The sequence below is a fragment of the Rhinatrema bivittatum genome, unplaced genomic scaffold, assembly GCF_901001135.1.
Source record: "Rhinatrema bivittatum unplaced genomic scaffold, aRhiBiv1.1, whole genome shotgun sequence".
NCBI lineage: Eukaryota > Metazoa > Chordata > Amphibia > Gymnophiona > Rhinatrematidae > Rhinatrema > Rhinatrema bivittatum.
Window position 1 is genome coordinate 48,128 of NW_021821003.1, and position 26,203 is coordinate 74,330.

The 26,203-nt window shown below is 45.4% G+C and overlaps 1 protein-coding gene across 1 annotated transcript in view; it reads right to left on the minus strand.

Moving 5' to 3' along the window:
* Window positions 1-25,820, minus strand: part of LOC115082362 (leucine-rich repeat-containing protein 75B-like) — a 36,181-nt gene extending 10,361 nt beyond the window's left edge. The window contains exons 1-2 of the mRNA XM_029586597.1: window positions 25,220-25,820; window positions 110-238 (exon numbers count right to left, since the gene is read on the minus strand). Of these exons, the coding sequence (XP_029442457.1) occupies window positions 110-238; window positions 25,220-25,630 (540 nt within the window). The 5' untranslated portion in view covers window positions 25,631-25,820. The remainder of the gene's footprint in view (window positions 1-109; window positions 239-25,219) is intronic.
* Between the last annotated feature and the right edge of the window lie 383 nt (window positions 25,821-26,203).

Sequence of the window (26,203 nt, forward strand, 5' to 3'; positions counted from 1 at the left end):
TTGTATAAAATACTGAACTGGTGAGAGCCCCTTGCTGAGAAACTGGCAACACTGGTCTCAGAGCTCCGCAGAAAGCACTTGTATATTGAGGCTTAAGTGGCAAACTCACCTTTTTGGGACACTGCAGATCCCTGGCCAAGCTCATGAGTAGGTCATGGGAGATGGGATCCACAAGGTTAAGGAAGGTGGCGTGCTTATAAAGAATGTCATTCAGAAACGTTCCCTCCAGTCCCAGATCCTGATGGTCAAGATAAAAACGGCATCGTAAATCACAGTCCTCAGAACCTTGGAACCAAACCTACAACTTTATGCTCACCAACAAAAAGACCAAAATGGAGCATTAAGAAAGGGCAAGAGAAGGACTGGTGCAGGAGCACTGGGTATGGGAGGAGATCTCAGCTCCTATATCCCCAGCCTCTCCCAGCAGGAGGTGCTCTAGGGAATGATGCAGGCACAGAGAGAGTGTGTGTGGGGGGGAGGGGTGCTCCTCACAGCATCTGCAGTCTCTCCCAGAAGGAGGTGCTGTAGGGAATAGTGCATGTGTGTGTGTGTGTGTGTGAGAGAGAGAGAGAGAGAGAGTTGGGAGAGGGGTGTTCCTCACAGTGCCTGCAGTCTCTCCCAGAAGGAGGTGCTATGGAGAAAGTCACTGGAGCAGAAATGATTCTCGGTGAATTGAGCCAGTAGAATAATAAATGGGGCAAACAACCATATTACTAAGCTCTTGATTAAACAAAAAAGTAAATGGCCAAATCAGGCAAGTGGAAGCAGACAGACTTCTTGGGATGAACTGCGGGCTTTGCATGGTATCAAATGGAAGGAACAAACACAAAGGCAATCCAGGCTCTCTGAACTGCCCAGCTACCCCTGGCCTCCTGCTTCAGACAAGGCTAATGTCAGCTGCTCTAATATGGGGGGAAGAGACTCCCTGTAACAGCAGTGCTGCTCTAATATAGGGGGGAGGAGCCTCCCTGTAACCCCTCCCCTGACCTAACCCCACCCCTTTTTTTTTCATGTGGCTAAAAGCATGTATGCTGTTTTTAGTAAGAACTTGCATGCCCATCTCAGGATATCTCAGGCGATAAACTGAGATGTGTGTGGAAGTTCTTTCTAATCAGACCGGTGGCACGTAACACAATCGGACTCTGCATCTTTTGGTGCTTGAAGATCTTCTCTTTCTCAGTAAGCTGTACAGAATAGCCACTTCTATCTGCAATGCCATTTTTGTGTTTTTCTCCTTTACCCACAATGTGCGGTTTTCTAGCATGAAGCTTTGCATCGGTTGGAATGGGAATGTCCCAGAGAATCACAGCTTCTTCGTCTGTACAGTTCTGTAGGGTTTCTTTGGTGTTTACGCCCTTTCCAGTGAATGCGCCATGTCACCTTGTTGTGCCTCTGACATTAGCACGCTGTGTCCCAGTGATTACTCTTTTCTCTTGGGTGAGGGACTGCCCTCCTCTCCTAACCTTGCCTATGGTACCTTCTACCATTAATGAGGCTCTTACTTTACCAGCCTACAGGGGTTGCTGTGTATAACTTCTCTTCAGCAAATATGACTGCTCGCTTTTTCTGTGCATAAAATTCAGAAAGCTGGTGAAATCTTACTTGTTCCATGCATGAAGATTAAGCACACTTTAGCAGGTGAGAGAATTGTTAACATATCCTGGACTTTCTGCTAATGCATTGCACATTGTTTTTTCACTTTTTGTGGAGTTTACTGTGCTTTATGTTGTGGCATGTTAGACTTTGTCTCTATTGTATGTACAGACTGCTTTTTATGACGTGTACCTTGTAAGCCTAGGAAGGCTGACAGGTGGTTATTAAATAAATGCATGTCTCTTGCCTTGCTGGCTCCTTGCTTGTGGAATGTGCAAACGGTGCATTCATTTCCTCTTTTTCACATGAATGATGAGCACGTTCCACAGCCGGCTTTTACATGCATTATGGAATCAGCAAAGAACCTGCACAAATGAATTCCTTTCCTAACATTCCTCCAGGGGACCCAGCATGGTCCCTGGGAGCCCAGGGGATTGCTCTTTATAGATTGTCCAGTTTTGAGGGGCCTTTCTCCCCATTCTCCTTCTAATTCCAGGAGGGATTTTATATTTTCTGATCTTTTTTAGAATTGCAGGTTATGAGAGCTCATAAATAAATGGACACAATTGCGTGAAATGTTCTTGTGAGATCAAAGAAGGGAACCAATGCTTCAGCCGTTAATTTACTGATGAACATAATACTGCCCCTGTAACTCCTGTGAGCTGCGTTGCATCTTTCAGGGATCCCTTATATCAGAGCAGGGGAAGGTCGCTCACACTTCCGACTATTCAGGTACATATGCATCTGATTTGGCTGCATAAGGTGACTGCTGCAAGGCCCTTGGAAAATGAGTTTGCAGTCACCTGTGGGACAGCAAGATGCCTGTGGGGTTTTAAAACTACCTTCATGGTAACACAGCAAATGATGGCAGATAAAGACCAAATCGACACATCCAGTCTGCCCAGTTGAGATTCTTCTGTTGTGGGTAGATGCATTATAGAAATACCCAAATACAACCCAAAATCAACTCCCCCCCCCCCCCACCCCCGCCATGTCTTCTGACTTCATAACTCTGTTCCTCCAAGCTTGCTGAAAATCCTGCCCCACTGAGGGGTTCCACCACCTCCTCAGGCCCTGCATCTTCACCTTTCCATCTTACAAGCCCAAGGCCTCTTCTCTGTCTTATCATCAGGTTTTGTAATAATCTCCACAGCCAGCAAGGTTAGGGAGGCTGCTGTAAAAATAATAATAATAATAATAATAAAACAGAAAAAGGAGAGAGAGAAAATAATCCCCAGGAACACAATTCAACCAAAGTGGAAACCACTTTCAAAACCAGTCCAGTGTAAGGCGTTTATATTGCTTAGTGTTTTATTGGTAATGTCTCACTCATGACGCAGCACTCCCTGGAACATCGATGTGGGCACTTGCCCGGGAGTCGGGACTGGGAGGCTTCCATTTTTTTGTCACAAGGATTTGAGTAAAATGCTTTTGATTTGATGAAGACCCTTGCTCGTGTGAGGAGCCACAAGATGTAGAAGCTAAGTAACTCCTCTCTTCATAAAGCTGATGTTGTGGGATTTGAATGGATTTAAAAGTATTAAAACTTTGTTTTGGGGACTTTTGTTTTGAAATGCACTTTCCCCATAAAACCATGACCCTAGGACACGAGGCTAGAGGACGTTTAAGTTCCCTTAGTGGCCCAGATCCCTCCTTTTTCAAGAGTAAGACATTACCAATAACATTACTAGGCAATAGAAGCTCCACACATTGCATTGGTCTAGAAAATGTTTATATGGTGACTACTTTGGTTGTTTAGATAAAAATAATAATTAAATACAATATTTAAAAATAAATCGCAGCCTCCCCATGCTCATTGACGCTTCCACTCCAGCCCTCTTGGAAGCCCTGTGCTGTTGTAGCACTGCACAGTTCAGGTTACCCAATGCTTTCTTGGAAGCCTGGTGCAATCAGACCACTACTATTTAGGGTTGGATGAACAGAGGCAAGTATAAAGAAGAGTGCTAGTAATAAATTGAGAGCCTGAGGTCATATCTAGCAGTCGGAATCTGTTTCACTCCGGCTTGCTTCATGACAGCCAGGGTATGTTAGATATGACCGGCATGGTGGCGGCTATCATGGGTGGCGTCTCCTGACAGCGGCGTGGTGGGACACCACTTTCAAGACAGTTCCTGAGAGCAGGAACTTGGGGGATTTAAGCACAGCGTTTATAGCACCTTCCTGCTTTGGCTTGCTTGTGCTGCTGCTGCTTCGCTGTGCGTTTTCTTCAGTTGCCTTGACCCTTGTTTGCACCTTGGATTTGGTTTGTCTGCCGCCTGCCTCTACCCCTGCCTGGACCTTGGATTTGGTTTGTCTGCCGCCTGCCTCGACCCCTGCCTGGACCTTGGATTTGGTTTCTCTGCCGCCTGCCCTCGACCCCTGCCTGGACCTTGGATTTGGTTTCTCTGCCGCCTGCCTCGACCCCTGCCTGGACCTTGGATTTGGTTTGTCTGCCGCCAGCCTCGACCCCTGCCTGGACCTTGGATTTGGTTTGTCTGCCGCCTGCCTCGACCCCTGCCTGGACCTTGGATTTGGTTTGTCTACCGCCTGCCTCGACCCCTGCCTGGACCTTGGATTTGGTTTGTCTGCCGCCTGCCTCGACCCCTGCCTGGACCTTGGATTTGGTTTCTCTGCCGCCTGCCTCGACCCCTGCCTGGACCTTGGATTTGGTTTCTCTGCCGCCTGCCTCGACCCCTGCCTGGACCTTAGATTTGGATTCTCCACCGCCTGCCTCGACCCCTGCCTGGACTTTGGATTTGGTTTGTCTGCCGCCTGCCTCGACCCCTGCCTGGACCTTGGATTTGGTTTGTCTGCCGCCTGCCTCGACCCCTGCCTGGACCTTGGATTTGGTTTCTCTGCCGCCTGCCTCGACCCCTGCCTGGACCTTGGATTTGGTTTGTCTACCGCCTGCCTCGACCCCTGCCTGGACCTTGGATTTGGTTTTTCTGCTGCCTGCCTCGACCCCTGCCTGGACCTTGGATTCGGTTTCTCTGCTGCCAGCCTCGAACCCTGCCTGCACTAGGGTTGGTTGGTCTCATCTGCCTCACATCCTTGCGGGATCTTTCTTTGGCCTGAGTATCACTCTTCAGTCTCCGATTAGTCTCCAGCTTGAGGTAAGGCTGTTACTCTATTTCTTGGATCCACAAACTGTAACCCTGGCTTAAGACGGAGGTTAATTCCTGTCACAATATGAGTAAACAAACCCATTTGGAGACCTTGCACTTAGAAAAGATGCTAGGGCAAGATAATATTTATGCTATTTATTCAATGAATGTGCTGCTATTTTGTTGTTACCTATTGGGAGTACTCTTTTTACAATCTAGTGGGCTAAAAGCTGAAATAGCCCAAGGGAGTGGTACAGTCTAGGGTATGATATTATTCTACACTTGCATCAAGAATGGGATCTGGGGGGTGATTATATCTGAAGATCTTAGGGTGGCCAATGCGATAGCAAAAGCCAGAAAGATGCTTGCGTGTATAGTGAGAGAAACAGAGGTGATATAATCCCTGTTATAGTCCCTGGTGAGACCTCCTTTGGAATACTGTGTACAATTCTTCAGACTGCACCTTTAAAAGAATATAAACCAGTTGGAGTTGGTCCAGAGGGTGGCTACTAAAATGGCCAGTGATTTTTGTTATAAAGCCTATGGGGACAGAATTACAGATGTAAACATGTATATCCTAGAGCAGAGGTTCCCAACCTTGTCCTGGAGGACTCCCAGCCATTTGGGTTTTTCAGGATATCCCCAAAGAATATCCATGAGATAAAATTTGCATGCTATGGAGGCAGTGCATGCAGATTCATTGTGGATATCCTGAAAACCCAACTGGCCGGGAGTCCTTGAGGACAGGTTTGAGAAAAATTGTCCTAGAGGAAAGGTGGGACATTTAAATACTTCCTAGGTACCATTGCTCAGGAAGTGGGCACACACTGGGCTTTTAGAATTCATCTTTAAGTTCGTACCTGAGGTCATGAAGGGCAAAGTGACTTGCCTAAAGTCACACAGAGTGACAATGGGATTTGAACCCTGGCTTCCCTGATTTGTGGCCTGCTGCTCCAACTACTAGGGTATTCCTTAGTGCATTAATTAGCAGGGGTTTAATTTTCCAGTGTAGAGTTGGAGCTATGCGCTGAGGACATTCTGTTATTAGCCTTTCAACTGGGACTGACTGTGCCCAATTTGTGGATGGGGGTGGGAGGTGAACATCCTGCTGGCTGAGCGTACTGGGTACATGAAACTTGACTGTTGCCAAACAAGGACAATTAAACCTGTTACAAAAAATGGAATTTGGTCTCAAGTTTAAAAGATAAGTGATGTTTATACAAAGATCCCAGATAACTCAGGGAAACCTCATGGAGCAAACATAATTACTAGTGAACATTAAAGTCCATTGTAATCTGACAATTACTCACATAAAGTAATTAAGTGTTGGAAGCCACTACCTGCCAGGGGAATAAGGGAACAGAGTCCTCTGGTACAGACAGGATCACTCCTCCAGATCCTGAAGAAACCTTTGTCTCTGCTGTGTATGGATGGAACAGGGAGAACACAAGAGCCAGACTCACTAAGCCTTTTCCCATAGGCAGAATGGAAGACAAGCCAAGCAGGTGAATTTTCAAAGGAATTACGCATGTAAATGTCACCTAATATCATAGCAATTTTCAGACGTCATTTACCTATAAAGTGCAGTAAAAGATCAAGTTTCAAACCGGTGCACAGGCGCGCATTGGTGTATGTAAGCCGATATGCGCCCAGGGATGCAGATTATAAAAATGTTAAATAAATAAATAATAATGTGCATGCATATTATAAAATAAGCCAGCCACGCGCACATGTGCGTCCAAGTTTAAGTGGGCTCATGCCCGTGCGCACAAATGCCGCTCCTGCATAAGTGAGGAGATATTAAAAGGGATGTGCGCCAACGCCACTGGCAGTAAAACCAGTTCGTCCCCAGTTCCCCCAGTTAGCAGCTAGGTTCACCAAACCCCACTAGTTTAATTGACTTTACTTACCCCAGTTAGCCCCGACCCTTCAAACACCGCAGCTCTGCCTAGTTTTCTTTCATTTACAACATACAACCTCTCCATTACAGAAGTAAATTATTTATGCGGCAGGGGACCTTGGCACGTGCTGGGGTGCGTAAGTATTTACCCGCATATCTCTGGTTCACATCCAAAAATGACCATGCCCTGCCCCCTTTTGGAAAATTTTCAGATGTGAGTGCTGCGGCAGATACATGTACATCTGGGGGGCATTTAAAATCCATTCGGAGCACGCAAGCCCAACTTGTGCATGCATCCTCTAACTGATGTGCACGCCGGGCTTTTAAAATTCACCGTTTAATTTGTGCAAAACCTATTGACAATTCAATGGCTTATATTGTAGCAATTTTCAAAAGCCATTTGCACAGGAAAAGTGCATTTACATGTGTAAAGCCAGTTTTAAGCCTGTAAATGCTTTTGAAAATCAGGGCCTTAGTTAGTCAAGCCCCAAGGATTCAAAGAAACTAGAAATTCAATGCAGTGGTCTCACACAGGGCAATTTCTCAAGCAAAGTTTTGTTTGAACATTGCGTCACATAAGTTTGAGTCTTATTTTTACCTGCATTATGGATGCATCCCAGGGGTGGGGAGCAAGTGGAGAAAGCAATAGTGTATGTAGTTTTGGAGAGAAACAATAGCCACAGAAAAAGCTGGTGCATGTCTCAATGATGACTTGTATCCCAGGCAGCTGTCTGCAGATTTTTCCAAATTGTCTCATATTATGATTTCATTACAGGAAGTGCTAGAGAGTGCTTTTCCTCTGTGTTCTTTTTCAACCTGCATGTATCATTTTGAAAGTTAAGCATGTGAAGTGCCTATGTCAAGTCTATCAAATGGAGCAAGATGGCTCCCATTCCTGGGTCTGAGGCCACATGCGTGTGCGTTTTTCCTGTGCCATGGAACTAACCCACATAAGACTGAGCAGCTATGAAGGTTACACATCTAAATTGGACAAGAAGGAAATCAGGAAAGAACCAGGCGCACACACATACTTCCTCTGCTTCACTCTTATGTCCGCAGAAAACAATAGCAGCATCTCTGTTACCAACACACGCAGACGCACAAATTCAAGCTCTCTCTCAAATGCACATAAAGCCTCAGTTTCCTACACTCCTGCTAGATATGTGCATAGAAAAAAATGTTTCTTTCGGCTCATTAGTTCATTTCATATGCCTCTATTATTTATTTTGTTTGTTTGAAATAAAAAAAAAAAAAAGCTTTATGTCACTTGTTTATTCATTTCCATTTAATGTCATTGGGGGAAGCAATGCATTCTATTCTGAGGTCCCAAGTTGGGGCTTTCTATTCAAGTTAAGTGAAACTTGCAAGCAGACATCAGCAGCAGGGGAAAGGTAATTCTAAGACACCAAAGGTGAGGCAAAGTGGCACCAGAGTGGCCTGAATAGCCCAAGGCATCGTGACAGGGAAAGTGACCCAAACAGAGGTATCAACAGCCCGAGGCACCATAGGAGGAGCAAAGACTCCAACCACAGAGCAAGGAAGACCCCCCCAAGGGACCATGAGAGGCACGCCATCAGATTGCCATGGCAGGATCAATAGGCAGTAATAGGCATAAGAGCATTTGAGTAGAAGCAGAGGCCCTTAAGAGAGGCTCGGAGCAGCAGGCACAATGGGGATCAAAACCACAAAGTTTAGGTGCAGAGCAATGCAATAACAAGATTGGCACTGATACCCCAAGAGCCTGTGAGGGGGGCAACAGAGCTCTAGAAGAGGCATGAACACCCCAAAGCACCAAATAAGGAGCAAACAGAACCAACAACAGTGACGCAAACAGCACAAGGCACAGTGAGAGAGGTGAGCAGCAGCAGCAGCCCACTGCTGTTTCTGCCTGCCTAGTGAGTGTCTGCCTGTGCCCGTATGGGGTACTGTTCTTTTCCAGAGATGATGACATCATTTATGAAAATCAATATGAAATATACAATTTACACACACTGAATCCTTTTCCCACTCCAAGATGAGACTCGGAGAACAAAAATTCAAGCCTGGCTCTATTTGCTCTGTTTTCTAGTCAGTGCACACAAATACTGCACTTCTGCAGTTTAAGCATTTCTGGGTCAGTGCACTGAGTGACTATTGTATCCAGTACAGAAAGCCCTCACTGACTTTTCCTTCTGTTTTGCTTTTTTCAGTGTTACAATTGCACTGTGAGTGCTGTGACATTCCAAAACAGACAAAAGATTTTTGACACACAGTAACAAAAAGTGGGCTCTTGATATGAAGAAACAGCAGAGGTAGAGCCTACTTCACTTTTAACTTCCTCTAGTCCTTCTTTTCTCAATTTTGTTTTGTCTGACAGAACTGTAGATCCACAACTACCCTGTTCTCATCCAAAAGGAAATGAGCTCAAAATGGAGTCTGAAAGATTCTTCTTTCACTTTTAGCTTGATAAAGTAAAGAGGAAATCACTATCAATCCATACAGATACCAGCTAGGACAGGTTGGCTAAAAAAAATGTATGACCTTGATTGGTCCTGCTTGCTGGCTTCTTTCCTGTCCCTTCCCACTCCAATCGGTCTAGAGTCATCGCTGGTTGTTAGCTGCCTTCAGGAGAAAAAAAACCCCAAAACAAAACATGCAGTTTACGTGTCCCATAGACTTTAACGGGAAACAAAAATGGATGCAAACAAAAATGCTTGTTGATTTTTGGAACCCTGGTCATTCGTTCTCATTTTCAAAATACTAAAGTGAATCTGCCTGATCTGGCATGAATTCCACTCTCCCGCAACTGTTGCCTCTCGCCTCACATGCACCGACCTTCACATCCAGAAAGACACTACTTCCCAATACACACATGTGCACACATGCATCATGGAAAGCTGCGTTCAATGGAAAGAAACTTGAGAAATCTTGTAAACTCCATGGAGTCCATTTTTTTCAATCTAATTTTCTTATGTTCTTATGTTCTTATGTTTAGCTGTTGCCACCTGCATTTCTCCTGCCACTATTTGTAAAACCCACTTCTCTCAACTAGATCACTTTCAAACTTTTGGAGGTTTAGAAAGCTAACAAATACTTAATGATCTGATCTGCCATGACGAGAGGCTACATAGGTGAGGGCTCTTCAGCTTGGAAAAGAGATGGCAGAGAGGGGGCAGGATAGAGTTTATAAAATTACGGGTGGGGTGGAACAGGTAAATAAAGGATGGATATTTATCCTTTCAAATAATACTAAAACAGGGGGATACTCCATGAAATTAACCACCAGCAGATTCAAAACAGATCGTAGAAAGCACTTTCTTCACAGCGCATTATCAAGCAGTGGAATCTGTCGCCAGAGGATGTGATCAAGGTGACGCGCATAGCGGAGTTTAAATGAGGTCTGGACAAGTTCCTGGAGGAAAAGTCCATAATACATTCTTAGCCAGGTAGACTAAAGAAAGCTAAAGCTTCTCCTGAGAGTGAATAACAGGAAATAGATGTACTTTATGGGATCTGCCAGGTACTTGTGACCCTGACTGACCACTGTCAGAGACAGGATGCTGAGCTTGGTATTTCTTATGTTCTTATTTCAGCATGACAAATAGCTACTGTGAAGGCTTTTGAAGGGGCCTCAAAAAGATCAACCATGCAGTGATGATGAAAGGAGTAACATACACACAGTGCCAGGATACAGTACAGTCAGATCACTGCTGCTGCTGCTGCTGCATTATCATTAAAGGTGAGAATGAATAACTTCTCCATGACCAGCTTTACTGCAGATTCTGCTGCAAGGTTTTTCGTGATATTACATTTTTACAGGCTAAGTGCAAATTTCATCCAGTTTATGTTTAAACATTCTTTATTAAATGTTGTACAACCTTAGTAATACAACACTAAGGAGGGCTGAGTTCTGAGCCCTCCTCAGAACAGAATCACAATGGAACAACAAGAAACAAGTATCGCCATTCCACCCGATCGAATGCTTTTTCAGCATCGAAACTGAGAACCAGATGGGGGTTGTCCATCTGCCGACAAATAGTCTGGGCAGTCAGTACCCGGCGAATATTGGCTAAAGCATACCGTTGACGAACAAAACCAACCTGATGGTCACCCACCAGGAAAGGCAAAATAGGAGCCAAGCGTTCAGCCAATATTTTTGCCAATATTTTATGATCTAGATTTAACAATGAGATTGGGCGGTATGATTCCAGCATAAGAAGGTCTTTGCCCGATTTATGAATAAGAGTAATTAGGGCTAGATTGTCATGTGTGGGAAAGGAACCACACTTTATCAACTCTGAAAAACCCACAGCTAAGGGGCATGCTATCTGGTCCTTCAAGGTCTTGAAAAATTCTGCCGTATAGTCATCAGGCCCTGGCGTCTTAAAATTAGGCAGACCACTTATGACCTTACGAACATCCTCTTCCAGAATAGGCTGATTAAGCAACGCTCGTTGATCCGGAGTTAGAGAGGGGAGAGGCAGTTTGGAGCAATAGCTGGCACTAGTCTCTTCCGTCCCTCCTTCAGAAGTATATAAGGCCGAATATCAGTCCCGAAACCCTTCTAAAATGCCAGGGGTATCTCGAGCCACCATAGTGGGTGCCGTCCGCAGTGCTGGAATAAACCAATTAGACCATGTGGACCGGATCAAATTAGCCATCATACGCCCAGTTTTATTGCTATATTGATAAAGATGAAACTGATAGAACAGGAAACTCTTCTTCGCCCGCTGATGTAAAAGGGAATTGAGAACCGATTGTAAGGAACGATATGCAACCCACACTTCCTCACCCCCTCCCGCAGCCAATTGGATCTGAGCCCTGCATAGTTGCCCACTTAACGTCAAAATACGCCTATCCAAAACCCGTTTTCGGTGAGAAACATAAGATATAATATCCTCCCCCGTAGTACTGCCTTAGCTGCGTACCAAAACAAGACTGGCTGAGAAGTATGAGACTGGTTAAGAGACGCATAGTCTGCCCATTTAGTCCGCAGATAATCCAAAAATTTCATATCATTAGCTAAAAAATAGGGTTAGCGCCATAAATTCGCCGACAATTGACCACCTGAAAAATGGAAGTCAATCCAAACGGGAGCATGGTCAGAGATAACAATATTGTCAATCCTGGCATCTTTTACCAAAGAAAATGCATGATCACTAATCAAATAGTAGTCAATCCGTGAGAGGGATGCATGTGCTCGAGACATATGCGTAAAGTCCCAATCCATTGGGTGGATTAAGCGCCAGACATCCAACAGATGGAGTGTACGTTCCAACAGCTGAGGACCTCTGCCCATACCCCGCTCCTGCGTACGTGATGCAGAGGCGTCCAGAGTGGCATCGTGGATAGTGTTGAACTCACCCCCAATAATCAAAATCTCATTGAGATAAGGGATTAAATGAGAATAAAGTCCCCGAAAAAAATTTGGGCTATAATATTAGGGGCATAGACATTGCATAAGACAACAGTCCGACCATATAATTCAGAAACCAAAATAAGATAACGGCCCTGGGGGTCCACTATTTCTTTGGTGATTTTAATAGGAAGCTTCTTATGTATCAGGATAGCAAAGCCTGCGGACCTCGAGGAGGCTGATGCACAGCGCACCTCCCCCACCCAGTTGTGGCGCAGTTTAGCATGTTCTGCCGCAGAGAGATGGGTCTCCTGCAAGTAGGCCACCAAGGTTGCTTTTTTCTTCAACAGGGAAAGTATTTTAGAGCACTTGACAGATGAATTTATCCCACAGACATTCCAAGAAGCAAACCTTGTGTGATTACTCAGTGTTTAACACAGGAGGATAATTTGAAGGCTGAAATGCAAAACAACGTGGCGGAAGCCCCCCACCAGCTAGGGCTCCCCCCAACTTTCTCCTGCTCGGTGGAACACTTGACTGCAAACAGAAATGAAAAAACAAGATGGTGGTATTCGTCTTCCTCCACATATATTGCAAGTTCCTTTTTGCCCTGTGTATTCTCTCCCTTTTCTTCCCCCCCAAACAATCCTCCCCCACTCCCCACCCCCTAACCCAGCTGACTCCCCTCCCAACCCTTCCCATCTCCACCCTCCCAAGTCTTCAAGACTAGTCCCCTGACCACCTTCCCTCAGCCCACCTCCCTGTGCTTCCATAACGAAAGTGGTAGATCACGTATAGATGTGCCCATGACCTCGCCCCACCATCCCCCTTGAGCTTATACTAATGAAACATAGCCGTGAACATCAAACAAATAGACACCACTGTAAAAGCCCCTAGGCCAGAGAAAAAAAACATTTAAACCTAGGTAATCAAGTATGTGTCCTATAACCAGTCAGAAAAAGAAATCCACCAGGGAAACAGTTCAGTACATAGCCAGGCCCCACCAAAAAATAAACTTAGGGCCTTAACATTATAAGTCTCACATGTAATCTCTAGAAACGATCCTAGAGAAATGGTCCCCTAATATTCCTGAACAAATCCGTCCAGAAACAAAGGTTCCACTAATTGTGGAAGCTGAGTCAGTACCAAAAAAAAATAGCATTATTTATACCAAGTCTAAACGCTGAATCATGACGACTTCGAGGTATGAAGGAATTCCCCACGCCGCCGGCTCCTACACAATACCCCAGAAGGCAGCTACTCAGAGCCAACCCCCTGGGGGTACTCATAGGGCACCCAATCCAAATGTGAAATCTTGAGAAAATTATAAAAAAGGTCATCCAAGAGTGAATAACAAAAGAGGAGAGATCACGTGATGCAGTGAAGGAGATCAGACGCAGGATCTTCCTTCTCGACCTTCTCGCCCCAATCCTACCCCATCGGAGACCCCAATAGTGATCTAAAGTGATCATTTTTATAATCTCTGCAAGGGGCATCTCTATCTCTGGGTATCTGGCAGGGAAATGTCAAGGGCGACGAGGAAAGACAAAGAAAAGGATAAGGCTCGTCCTCCGGAGCAGGGCCTGGAAGAAGATGGAGAGGGCCTGGAAGCCTCCCTGAACCCAGCTTTGGAAAAAATACGCCTCGCGGTCTGCGAAGCTTTGGGACCCGAATTGTCCTCAATATCCCTTAAACTTTGAGTCCCGCTGCGCAGACATTGAACAGAGAGTGTCAGATGTCCAGGACGACCAGGAGGGCCTGCGGAAGGAGTTGGCCAGCATTAAAGCCACCTTAGGGAAACATACAGATCGTCTGGAGGATCTGGAGAACAGGTCCAGACGATCCAACTTACGTTTTGTTGGCATCCCGGAATCCGTCGCTGAAGGGGACCTGGCTTCTTTCCTGGAGGAATGGCTGCTTCGTGCGCTAGCGCTTTCGCAGGCACATGGCCCACTGAGAATCGAGAGGGCCCATCGGTTAGGCCCCAAGCGGGACAACGTGGCGAAACTGAGGGTCACAATTGCCAAAATCCTCAATTTCCAGCACAAGTCCTTGATCCTCCGGGCTTCTAGTGCTGGGAAGGGCCTGGACTACGACAACCACAAAGTGCTCGTCTTTCAGGACTTCTCCGCGGGCCTTAGCCAGCAGAGACACGCGCTGACGCCATACTGCAGTCGTCTCTATGCCCTTAACCAACGAGCGCTGATCGTGTGCCCGGCTCGCCTGCGCGTGCTCACCACAACGGGAGTCCGGTGGCTAAATTCGCCGGCGGAGGCGCAGGCTTATCTGGCCACGTTGGAGAAATCGGCGCCGGATGAGGCGGGTGCCCCGAGGCCGTGAGAGCGGAGCATCTGTACAACGGCTGCTGCTGGAATCGCTGTAAGTTCGACGACGTTGGAGCAGAGAAGCTCTTATTAGTACTGGGGCTACATGCAGAGAGAGTCTGAGTTGTTTAATTGGCATCTCCGTTTTTTTTTTCTTCCTTTTTTTTTATGCTGGATGGGCCAACGGGGCCCCGAGACTGTCCCTAGACTAGCGGAAAGAACTTGGCGGTCCGCTGTGGCAGGATATCTCCGCGATCGGCTGGGGTTCACCGACTTAAGCAGGGGAAATCAGCAGACATTAAGAAGAGAACTTTGCTCCCCCCTTCAATACACCGGGTTTTTTTTCCCTTTCTCTCTTTGTGTCTTACCTGTATCCTCATTTTTTTTTATTATTATTCCCTGTTTGTTTTTTATTTTTATTTCTTTCTTTCGTTTGTTGCATGTGGCCTCCAAGACCTCATATAATGAAGGGAATAGGTTCCTGCTCGTTCGCTGGGAAATCTCTAGGGTTTCTCTTTGCATTGTTTATAAGTTCGGGGTTTGGGTTTGACTGTCAGATGCTATAATGTTTGCAGGTCTGATGTTGTATTGATAGGAAGGACATTCACAATACCAAGGGGGTGGGAAGGTTGATTGCATTGGAGTGATCTCTAATAGCTGTAAGGCTGTGGGGTAGTATGTTTAGAGGAATGGGAGGGGGGGGGGGGGGGGGGTGGGAGGGGACGGGATGGGGTATTGGGGTTGTTCATTTTAGTATGTATGCTGTGATATGGGAAAGGAGGTGTATGGTCTGTAGGAAGGTGGGTTCAGTATTCCACTTCACCCTGAAATGGGATCTCAGCTGGGAAGATCCCTATTTTCTACTTTCCTTTTAATGTTTTTCAGATTTCCTTTTGAGGCAGGGGGAAATGGCTAGTCAATCCTTGCGTTTGTTATCCTGGAACATCTGTGGCATAAATTCTCCCATTAAGAGAACAAAAATGCTTTCCCAACTCAGGAGGAAATCCGCGGACCTAGTATTTTTACAGGAAACGCATCTCACTGATGCAGAACATCAGAAATTGTGCCTGGGGTGGGTAGGAGGGGTACACTATGCCTCGGCGACTAACAAGTCAGCCGGGGTGGCTATTTTGGTTCACAAGTGGCTGCCATTTACTGTTAGGCAGGAAATTAAGGACCCACAAGGTCGTTATATTCTATTGATAGTAGAGATATATAATCATACCTTGGTGCTGTGCAATCTGTATGCTCCTAACAACCCTGGCATAGCTTTTTTTCAGAACTATTCACACTCACCTAATTCCCTACCAAAACTACCCTCTCATCGTGGGAGGAGATTTTAATACTCTGAAGGATCCCCAATTGGATCGGAGTGGGATGGGGGGCCCGGACAGGGGTCATTGGGGTAAACCCTTCGCCCTGTTGGAACAAGAGTTGGATTTGGTGGACTCCTGGAGGGGCCTGAACCCTATGGCACGGGACTTTACTCATCTATCTAGGGCACATGGCACGCAATCCCGGCTAGATTATATCCTATTGAGTACTAGTTTGTTTTCCCAACTGACAGAAGCGGGTATAGATGACATTGTTTTGTCCGACCATGCGCCAGTCTGGGTGGAGTTGTCATGGGCAGGAGGGACCCCCCCCGAATGATGAGATGGCGATTCCCATACTATTTGGCCAAAGATCAGGGTTTCAGAGAACATATTCGGGTAAAATGGGAAGATTATGCATCTCATAATGCATTGCACACGGGGGACCCGACACTTTATTGGTATGCCTCTAGCGGTTCTTAGGGGAGAGATCATCTCCTATGTGGCACATCAGAAGAAAATGTTAGATAAGCGTATTCTTACCCTGAACACTCAACTCCACAGCGCCAAGCAGACTTTGCTCCTTGATAACTCTCCTAGGCATCGGGAATTGTATATTTCGGTGCAAAATGTACTTAATTCACTCTTACATCAAAGGGCCAAGAAAAGTGTGCTGTATTTTAAGCATAAACTTTTTCATATGGGGAACAAGTCGGGAAGGCTAATGGCTAATTTGATTCGGGCACGCCGCCGGTCCCACTATGTAGCGGCCCTTAAATCTCCTTCGGGCCGATTAGTCACAGATGCAACCAACATTCTGCAGGTTTTCAGGGATTACTATGCCCACTTGTATACTGCTGCAGTTCCCAACGTGGTCGGCTGTTCAGCCTTTTGTGATGGGATAGAACTGCCTCAACTCACTGCCGAGCAACAAGCACAGCTTAATCTACCGATTTCTGAAGTAGAGACCCGGCAGGTGATTTGGCAAGCGAAATCTTATAAGACGCCGGGCCCTGATGGGTTCACGGCCGAATACTACAAAACCCTGACAGATGTGTTGGTGGGACCGCTTACAGCAAATTTCAATGCTTTGATAGACCAGGGCAGTTATCCGGGGCAAAGTAACGAGGCACATATAACATTGATCCCCAAACCAGGGAAGGATCCCCAATCTCCTGCAGCGTACCGACCCATTTCTTTGTTAAACATTGACCAGAAGTTCCTAGCAAAAATTTTGGCAGATAGGCTAGCCCGGGTTCTACCTTCCTTAATCAAACCTGACCAAGTTGGATTTGTGCGAGACAGATATGCCTCTACCAATATCGGGCGGGTTTTAGTGGCCATGGCGTTATGTCAGCAGATTAAGGAGCCCTTTCTGGCCATTAGTTTTGATGCAGAAAAGGCCTTTGATAGGGTGGAGTGGGGCCATTTGTACCACATTTTAGAAGCAATGAATTTCATGGGTCGGTTTCTGGACGCCATACACCTTCTCTATCGGGACCCTCGGGCATGCATCCTGGTTAACCAGTCGCAATCTGAAAGCTTTCCTATCCAACGGGGAACCCGGCAGGGATGCCCTCTCTCTCCCTTGCTTTTTCTGTTACAGTTGGAACCCCTTCTGCTGGCTATTCAAGGGAATAGACGAATCAAGGGGGTCCGTTTCCAAACACACACGTTCAAGTATGCGGCTTTTGCTGATGATGTCCTGGTTTTTTTAACCAATCCTAAGGCCTCGCTACAGCATCTGCTCTTACTCTTTAATGAGTTTGGCCTCTTTTCGGGCTTTCGCCTGAATCAGGACAAGTCTGAGGCGCTAGCCTATCCCGAGGCGCTGCAAGAAGGTTGGGAAGGTGCTTTTCCACTGATATGGGCCCCAGGACGCTTGCGCTACTTAGGGGTGGTTCTGTCGGCTGATATGTCCCAGCTATATGACATCAACATTCCCCCTTTAGTCACTTCTACATTGGATAGAATGTGTAAATGGCATTCTCTCCCGCTCTCTCTCGGGGGTCGTATACATTTATTTAAGATGGTTATTCTGCCCCAGTGGCTGTATGTTTTTCAGAATTTGGTACTGTGTCTTAAAATCAAGGACCATTGCCAGATAGAGAGAGGGATGCGATATTTCTTTTGGAAGGGGAAGAAGTCCCGCATAGCACTAGCCCGGCTGCAGGGCAAGTGGGGCACAGGGGGCTTGAGTGTCCCGGACCTACGCCTCTATAATTTAGCCAGTAATTGTAGAATGATAAGAGAATGGCTGCTGGGAGAGGGGTTTTATTTCCACTTGGAGGCTGAGCGCACTGTTTTTGGGGATAGCGATATGCGCTGGGTCCTTCGAGCAGATGAGGCTAAACTGAGTCTGCCAGAGCTCTTGATGAGCTTAGTATCCCCGGTGAGATATGCCTGGGCCCAAATCCGGAAGTTGTTGCAGATACCACATGGCTGTGCCTACCTACTACCCCTACAAGGCAACTTAGATTTTGTGCCGGGTTCCTCCTCCAGGGTGTTTAGGGACTGGGCGAGGCAGGGGATCACCCAAGTAGGCCATGTTTTCGATGAGACAGGTCAACTTCTCACCCTACAACTGCTGTCCCAACTTTATGGCTTGCGCAATCCCTCTGTGTTCGCATATCTACAGCTCTCCCATTATATTTAAGCCTTACCGAAGGATAGTCTCACGACTTCTGGCATTCAGGGGGTAGCTGATTTTTTTCACTTAGCTCAGAGAGGAGTGCCATTGCTTTCCCAGTATTATCAGAAATTGCGGGCAGCCACCTTCCATAACCCCTGTCGGGATTTAGCTGAACGCTGGAATAGCGAAGGGGCATTCCGGGTTACAGCAGAGCAATTAAGGAACGGCTTCCGGCGTATTGCCCAGGTATCCTCGAACTCCTACTATCGGGAAATGCAGTACAAATTTCTTTGGAGGGCATATGTTTCTCCCCAGGTGGCATTCCGCTGTACTTTACTGCCAGCGGCAACTTGTGGGAAGTGCAGCCTGGCGATTGGCACTCTATCTCACATGTTATGGAGCTGTCCAATTATTCAAAGATTTTGGGGGCGTGTCATGTCCTACCTGGGCTGTATCTTGGGGATTTCACTGCCTGTATCCCCCCTATTGATACTTTTTGAATGTATTCCTATATTACGCATCTGGGAGGTGGGCCCCCGTCGTTTGTTTATGAAAGCTTGTTTTGTAGGGAAGAAATTGATTCTCCTACAGTGGAAGGAAGCAGCAGATCCTTCCTTTTGGGCCTGGAGGAACCACTTTCATCTATTGATGCAGATGGAGCGGATGTCGGCTCGGACTTTTCCTAAGACACACCGCATCTTCCTTCAAGTTTGGGATTCGTACATACAGACTTTACCTCATAAAGTTCGTAGTTGGATTTTAAATGACTGACATTTCCTTCTGTTCTAAAGCGTGGGACTCACCCTTGTTGAAATGAATTGGAACCCATATCACTGACTACTTAGTTGATGCCTTTGGGGTCGGGGGGTGGGAGAAGAGGGGGGGGGGGGGGGGGGGAAGGGGGTGGTTAAAGGAAGTTTTCCGGTTGCTACCTGCTCTTGTTTAGTGAGGTTGAGTGCAGAAGGAACACTGTATTCTCCCTGTTGTTTGTACTTTGTTGTGATTTATTGGAAAAGCAATAAAAATTGTTTCAACAAAAACAAAATAGAGTGCAGGAAAAAAACCCTGTGTTATAAGAAAACCATCCTACTGGTTCGGACCAGTACCTTGCAAGTCTTATAATTCCCTTACTCCCATCCGACACCAAGCCCAGTCCAGAGACGTGTGACAGTTAGTTGAAAAAATCCACTTTAGGAATCCAGTGAGTCCACAAAAGTGTGATCCAGCTCCACTGTATCAAAAGTGTGAACCTTATCCTTGTTCCAAATCTGCAAGCGTGCCGGGAACATAAGCGCAAATTTGATACCACAGTTGTGCAAGGTGGAGCAAATGGGTGAAAAACCCTGCCTGGCCTCTGACACTGAAGCTGAGAAATCCTGAAAAACTCTGATGGGATGTGATTGATAAAGCAATTCCTGTTTTGAGTGTGATGCCCTCCAGAGCTCTGCCTTGTGAGCTGAATTTAAGATTTTGGCTATGACCAGCCGAGGACGCCCCGACGGTGATGATCTCCACCACGAGCTTCCCTTGTAAGTGAGGCAGGGCAAGCACCTCTGGGAGCCAGGTCTCCAAAAGTGAGCACAGGGAGCGCTCCTCCACCACCTCCGGAAAGCCCAGGAACCACAAATTGTCGCGTCGGGCTCTGTTTTCCAGCTCATCGACTTTAAGCTGAAGAGCTTGTATATTTTTATCCCCGGCCACCATTTTAGCACGTGTGACCCCAGCGGCATCCTCCAGCTCAGAAATCTTTGCCTCTGCTGCTTCCAGTCGCGGGGGGAGCACCACCAGCGAGTCCCGAACCTCCCCAGGCTGAGTGGTGATCTGTGACAGCTTTTCCTCTAAAGCTTCACGAACCGCGACCTTTATTTCCGCGATGGTAAGTGGCGCAAGGGGGAAGGGAGACTCACGTTCTACCGCGGCCGCCATCTTGGAGTCGGGTGCTGTCACTTTTTCTTTTTCCTTTTTATTAGTCTTAGCTGTCATCGATGGCCGCGATTTTCCCCGAGCCTGGACCGCGGACATACACCCTGTCCCCGACGATGTTTAACTTTTAACAGACCGGTAATTTCGCGATCAGATGAGGCGCGATTGGCGGGGCGAGTCTGGAGCCTGGAAGAAACGTGACCTTCCGGCTACCACATCACGTGATCCTCCATTTCATCCAGTTTAAAGTACGAAAATTTTTTTTCGAGCATATACTGTATATTTAGGAAGTTGTTGCAGTCTGTGAGACCTTTTAAAGGGCCAGCCTAAAAGACCTCACATGCTTCTTTTTTTCCTTCAATCTTGCAGCCATAGCTGAAGAAGGGTCCTGTCTGGTTTCCAAACCTCATGTACCACAACATCTTTTTTTGTTGGTCCTTTCAAAGATTTCACATCCTGGACCAATATGGATACATGTTGCTGTGCCATACATGTTTTTCTTTAAGCATGATCGGATCCATGTATATAGAATATGCACCAGTAGACAGCATTTGAGTGACCAAAAGTCTCAGTGAGCTGTTAATGAAATAGGGAGCCTTGCACCTCAGATCGCCAAGTTGGATATTGCTCAAGCTGGGGGGGTAGTACAGGAAATGGATTGGTGACTTTGAACCAGTTTCTTTTACACAAGTGTCCACATTACTAAAGTCACCAAAGCAATAGCCACCAGAACTATTACATTGGTAAGTAATAGGGCAATGAGTTGCTAGTTGTCAGCTCACGGCTGGTCTCATTATATCCTTTCTTTATGCACCAAGGAATTTCCAAGCTGCAAAGGAAACACCATCATTTGGATGTATAGTGCAACATTCTATATACATCTTGAAAGAGGAATTCCAATCCCTTTCACACTATAGTGCATGGTGTGGTTGTTGTGTTAGCCTACTAGAATGTAATTCATGATTTCTGTACACTATAACACATCAGAAGCATAGATACAGCCAAGTCTGGGCTGTGTGTCCTGTCAACATATTTCTGGCATGGGAGTTTCATGAAGGATTCCAAAGAAGGATGGCGCAATGTTATTATTACACAAATACAGTTGTAAACAGATAGACAGGGAAAAGGTCATTTGGCTCTGGTCAGACAGAGAATGAGCATCAGAGGGAGATAAAAATGTCCTGACCAAGATCACACAAATAAGATTCAGAATGGCGTCAGATCTAAACATTAGCCACACCACCTAGGCTCCAGTGCCCCAGCTCTGTTGGATGCTTCAGTGATTTGAACATCTTCTGAGTATTCCATTCTGCTTCCTGTGCAGCTATTGATAGATTGTCTGCTGTATCTGTCCATCTAGATCCTAGAAGATAGAGGGGTGGGCTGGGAAAATCCAAGGAGTTAAGTGCTGACTGATGGTTGAGCAGGTCAGAGAGAATGGGGAGTAGCCTAGAGGTTAGAGTAGCAGACTATAAGCTAGGGTTCAAATCCTACTACCATTCCTTATGACCTTGAGCAAGTCACTTTACCCTTCATGGCCTCAGATACAAACTTAGAGGGTATTTTCAAAAGCATTTAAAAGTGGGTTTTACACATGTAAATATGCTTTACAGGTGTAAGTGGGCTTTTGAAAACTGCTACAATAGTATGTTATAGTTACATGCATAACGCCTTTGAAAATTACTTCCTTAGATTGTAAACCCTTTGGGGAGAAGGAAATACCTATGGTATCTGAGTATAATCTGTTTTGAAATTCCAAAAGACAGAATAAAATAAAGAAGAATGTGTAGTGAAATAAATGATTCTTGCATGCCTGCTGTTTTCAAGTTTTACTCCTGGCAAGCAGTTTGCAATTTCTCATTTTCTTCTGTTGGTGAATTTAACAACTTTATTATGAATTGTGTGTTATTATTTTGTTATATGAATTGTTTGATTTATATTTTACTGTCTTTTTAATATGTTTGGGCATTTCCATCAGGTTTGATTAGGCATGATCAGATAGAAAAATACAGAAGATAGAAATAGTGCTCCAAGAAGAGTGTGCTAAGCATGGGCCTTTGTGACTGCCATTCTAGCAGTGAGCTGCTTCGTGTGAGGTATCTGTAGTGCCTGAATGCAACTCGCTTTGAGCTGCCGAGGAAAAGGAAAGAACTAAACCTAGGTGTACCCAGAAGCCTGATTTCTTTAATGCACTGTGTGTTAGATATAGATATTGCATTTTTCTTAATAGTCTTTGAAATCAGCTGTTTTCTTTGGTTATTTATTTGGCAACCTCTGCTAATTTTGTTAGTGTAAAGCTCCCCCTAGCTCAGTTTGCCCCTATTCTGCATTAGTTACTTTTACAGCTTTGATTGGACACAGTTGTCCATGTACCGAAGTGAAAGTCTCATTTTTGATTGCTAATATTTGAATTCTCTAGTTTTCAAGAATCTTAGCACAGGCTTCACTTCTTTCTGCGGGGCAGGTATATGTCTTGTGGGTGTTGTTTCTTGGTTTTGTGGCCATTAGGTAATTCTACAGTTGGTTAGGTCCATCAAGCCAAACCTTCTTTCACTTGCTTAACAGCTGTCGTTATGTGGCAATCCAGAACAAAGTAAAACTAAAAAAGCCAATTCTACAGTACAGTCAAAGATTCCTAGCCAACCGCCAAATATAATGATAAATTTGTTTATTTATTTATGAAACTTTCTAGAGCGCACATGGGGGTTTACACACACAATGTCATGTAAGGAGTCAAATAAAATAAGTAAAACACAGTGCGGTAAAAACAGCATTAAAACAAAGGGATTGCATTCTAGATCCTCCAAGCAAAAGATGGATTATCTACTGGATCTTCAAAAGCTGGTATGCTAACATGAACAGATGAGTTTTCAAAGATTTCTTAAAGGATTTAGCTGTTGCGGCAGACCTGATGGATTTAGGGCCCACCACTAAACAGAATCAATTTCTTGTTATATCTTCTTTGGGCACTGGAACCTACAATTCATTTTTATTTGCTGAACGTAATTATCTTGTTGGTTTATATAAGTGCAGGGGGGAGGACAACCATACGGATGAAATGTTGTTTAATAGGTTGTAAATGAGATTTAGGATTTTGTACTGTATTCTCCAGGAGATTGGTAACCAGTGTAAATTTATAAGAGCAGGAGTGGTATGGTCTCTGAGTTTAGCAGCAGAATTTTGTATCATTTGTGTAATGAAGTTTGAGGAAGGCCCAGAAAAAGGGAGTGGCAATAATCTAATGAAGTCAGTACCAAGGATTGCAGTATAACTTGAAAATCTGAGGAATGCAATAGTGGTTTCCAATTTTTCAATAACTGAAGCTTATAGAAAGAGAATTTTACAACATGAGCAATATGTTGTTTTATTGATAAATATTTTGAGTCAGAGGATCTAAAATTGTTTTGGGAATAAAAAAAGTTACTTGGGAGTAATGTTGGCCAATAGGTTTGGCTGTTAAATATAGAGAAGAAGCTATATTTTCTTTTTATCTAGGGCAAGATGGATCTTTTCTTGAGGAGAGAATTAGAATCAAAGTTTTTGTAAGATTGCATTAGAGATTAATGCAAGTAAATGCTGATTGGCCCATCACAGACTGCAACTCAATTAGTTTCGATCACAACTTTTCCCTAGATTCTAACCAAATTATCTTTTCATGACCTACCATCATGTCTAAAGCTTTAGAAAAATATAGTCAACCTGTTTATCAAGCATTTTCCCTAGATTTGACGATCTCACAAACTTAAAAAAGTTAGTTAAACACGTAATGCCATTCCTGGCTCCATGCTGAATCTTATTAATGCACAACAATCTCCTCTTTCTTAATGATTTACAAAGAATCCATTTCAGAAAAAAATACTGAACATTAGAGCACCTTTTATTGGATCAATATAAGGATAAAATTGATATTGCATCCACAACAGAAATCCCTTCTTAATGGGGATTGCATGGAACCTGTTTTAACTGAATCCTGAAATGTTAAGTTCAGCCCACCAAATACATCACTGATTTCCTGTAATGCTCTTGGATTCAATTAAATCCAGTCTTGGTGCCTTATAGAATTTTACATGGCTCAGTTCTACTGTTAGGTTTTGCAAACCTCATTGTACCTAATGATTAGATCTCTTGCTACTCTGTACATTATTTATGTATTTATTTATTAGTTTTTCTATACCGACGTTCGTAGCAAACATTATATCGGTTTACAACTTTTTTTTTTCAAATGCACAGTTAAATACATTTGAAATTCCAAAGTCAAGTCATAGAAATGAAAAACATAAAATACTTCATAAAACATTTAAATTATACAAGAATATATAAACTAAATAAGAACATATTAAAGTCTTGGGCCAGCAGCTAAAAAATAGCACAAAGCAGTTGGGTGTGGCCCTGTAAAAGCCTCTTTCTCTCTGAACCAGCATGGGATAGTGTGGACTTTGCCCTCCAAAGCTCATGCCTCCATAAATTGGTTAGTCTAGAAGATGCCACCCACCTCTTGTCGTTTTGGCTGCACCAAACTAACAGGGCTTATCCCCCTGAAGATCTAAACCTCCAGCCCTGTTTGCTTCTGCACTGATAAGACAGCAGCTATCAGCAGGAATATGAAGGCTTAGGAAGAATGGCAGCCAGGGGTGCTATCAAGAAAATCCCATGGAGCTATCCTAATGTTATTCTGGGACCAGCTATTCCATAAAAGAGTTGGCAAGAGTACAACAAAAAGCCACCAAGTTAATTAGGGGACTGAAATATTTTCTATGAAGAAAATATGGTTTCAGCTAGGGAAGTTTACTTTACAAAGCAGGAGACTAAAAGCTGATGAAATGGCTGCTTTCTGAATCCCTCCATCAGTCAGACAGACATTGGTTACATTTAACAGGATCCCAAAGAAGACATTTTGAGGCTGCAGGGAGTGAAAATGAATGCGATCTGAAAGACAGGGCAAGCAGCCCCGGTCTAGCAGGGTCCTCGCCCCAGGGGAGTAGTCAAGACTGGACAGACTCAGTGGCTATACAAAAGGGTGAGAAGTTCACGCATCCTTAAGGTGTTCTAGGGTCTGGGGCTACCCCCAGAGTGGGCTCCCCTGCCCTGCCCTTACCTTCCTCAGCAGCCGGAGGATGGAGACGGCGCGGTCCTGCTTCTGGGCTCGCAGCAGCGCCTGCATCTCCCGGATCCAGCCCACCCTCTGCACGTAGGGCGCCGGGCTCTTCCTCTTCAGCACCCCGGACAGCTTCTCGGAGCCGAGCAGGAGGGAGGCCAGCTGCAGGGGCTTGCGGGCCGGGCTGGCAGCCAGGTCCTCTGCGGAGGGGCTCTCGTCCCCCAGGCTGCTCCGCCTGCTCAGCCTGCCGCCCATGGCGACTGCCCGGTGAAGGCGCGGGGGGAGGCTGCGGCTGATCCCCGGGAAGGACTTGCTGCAAGGCTGAGGAGGAGAGGCTTTGGCTGGGATTATCTGAGCAGTCGGGCTCCAGCCCTGCAAAGAGCCATGTTTGCACTGGGGCTCATTGTGCATGCAGAGCCTGTGCTGCTTGTGACTGTAGCCGGTCTGAGCCGGTGCTGCCGCTTGGCTCCTTACTGGACAGGGCCTTCCTGCAATCTGCTTTCATCTGTCGCAGGCAGCTGAGAGACATCTTTGCGTCTACCCAGCAGAGAGTCATTTCATTATTTTGGAGCACTGATGGCTTTTAGAGATGGGAGCAACCTGTTTGCAATCCCCCAGCCCAATTCCATGAAAAAAAAAGAGACAGAGAGACTTCAAAGCCTCGGCCCCTTCCTCGGATCTGCCCATTTATTGTTGATCCAATGAAAGGGGTCACCAGCCATTGTATTTATTGATTGGTTTACAGTCCACCTGATAGGGGATTTCAGCCTCATTTACCAGGCAATTTAACAGTAAAAGCAGTAAAACAATAAAACAGTAACTTAAGCAGGGGAGCAGCAGCCTAGTGTTTAGGGTTCAAATCCCTCCTCGAAGTCACTTCATTGCCTCAGGCACAATAAGGTGTGCGCAGTTGTGCGCAGATACGGCTCCTGATGCAGCAAGGAGTTTTGCCCATAAAAAATATGGTGTAGAACTGTGCTCTGC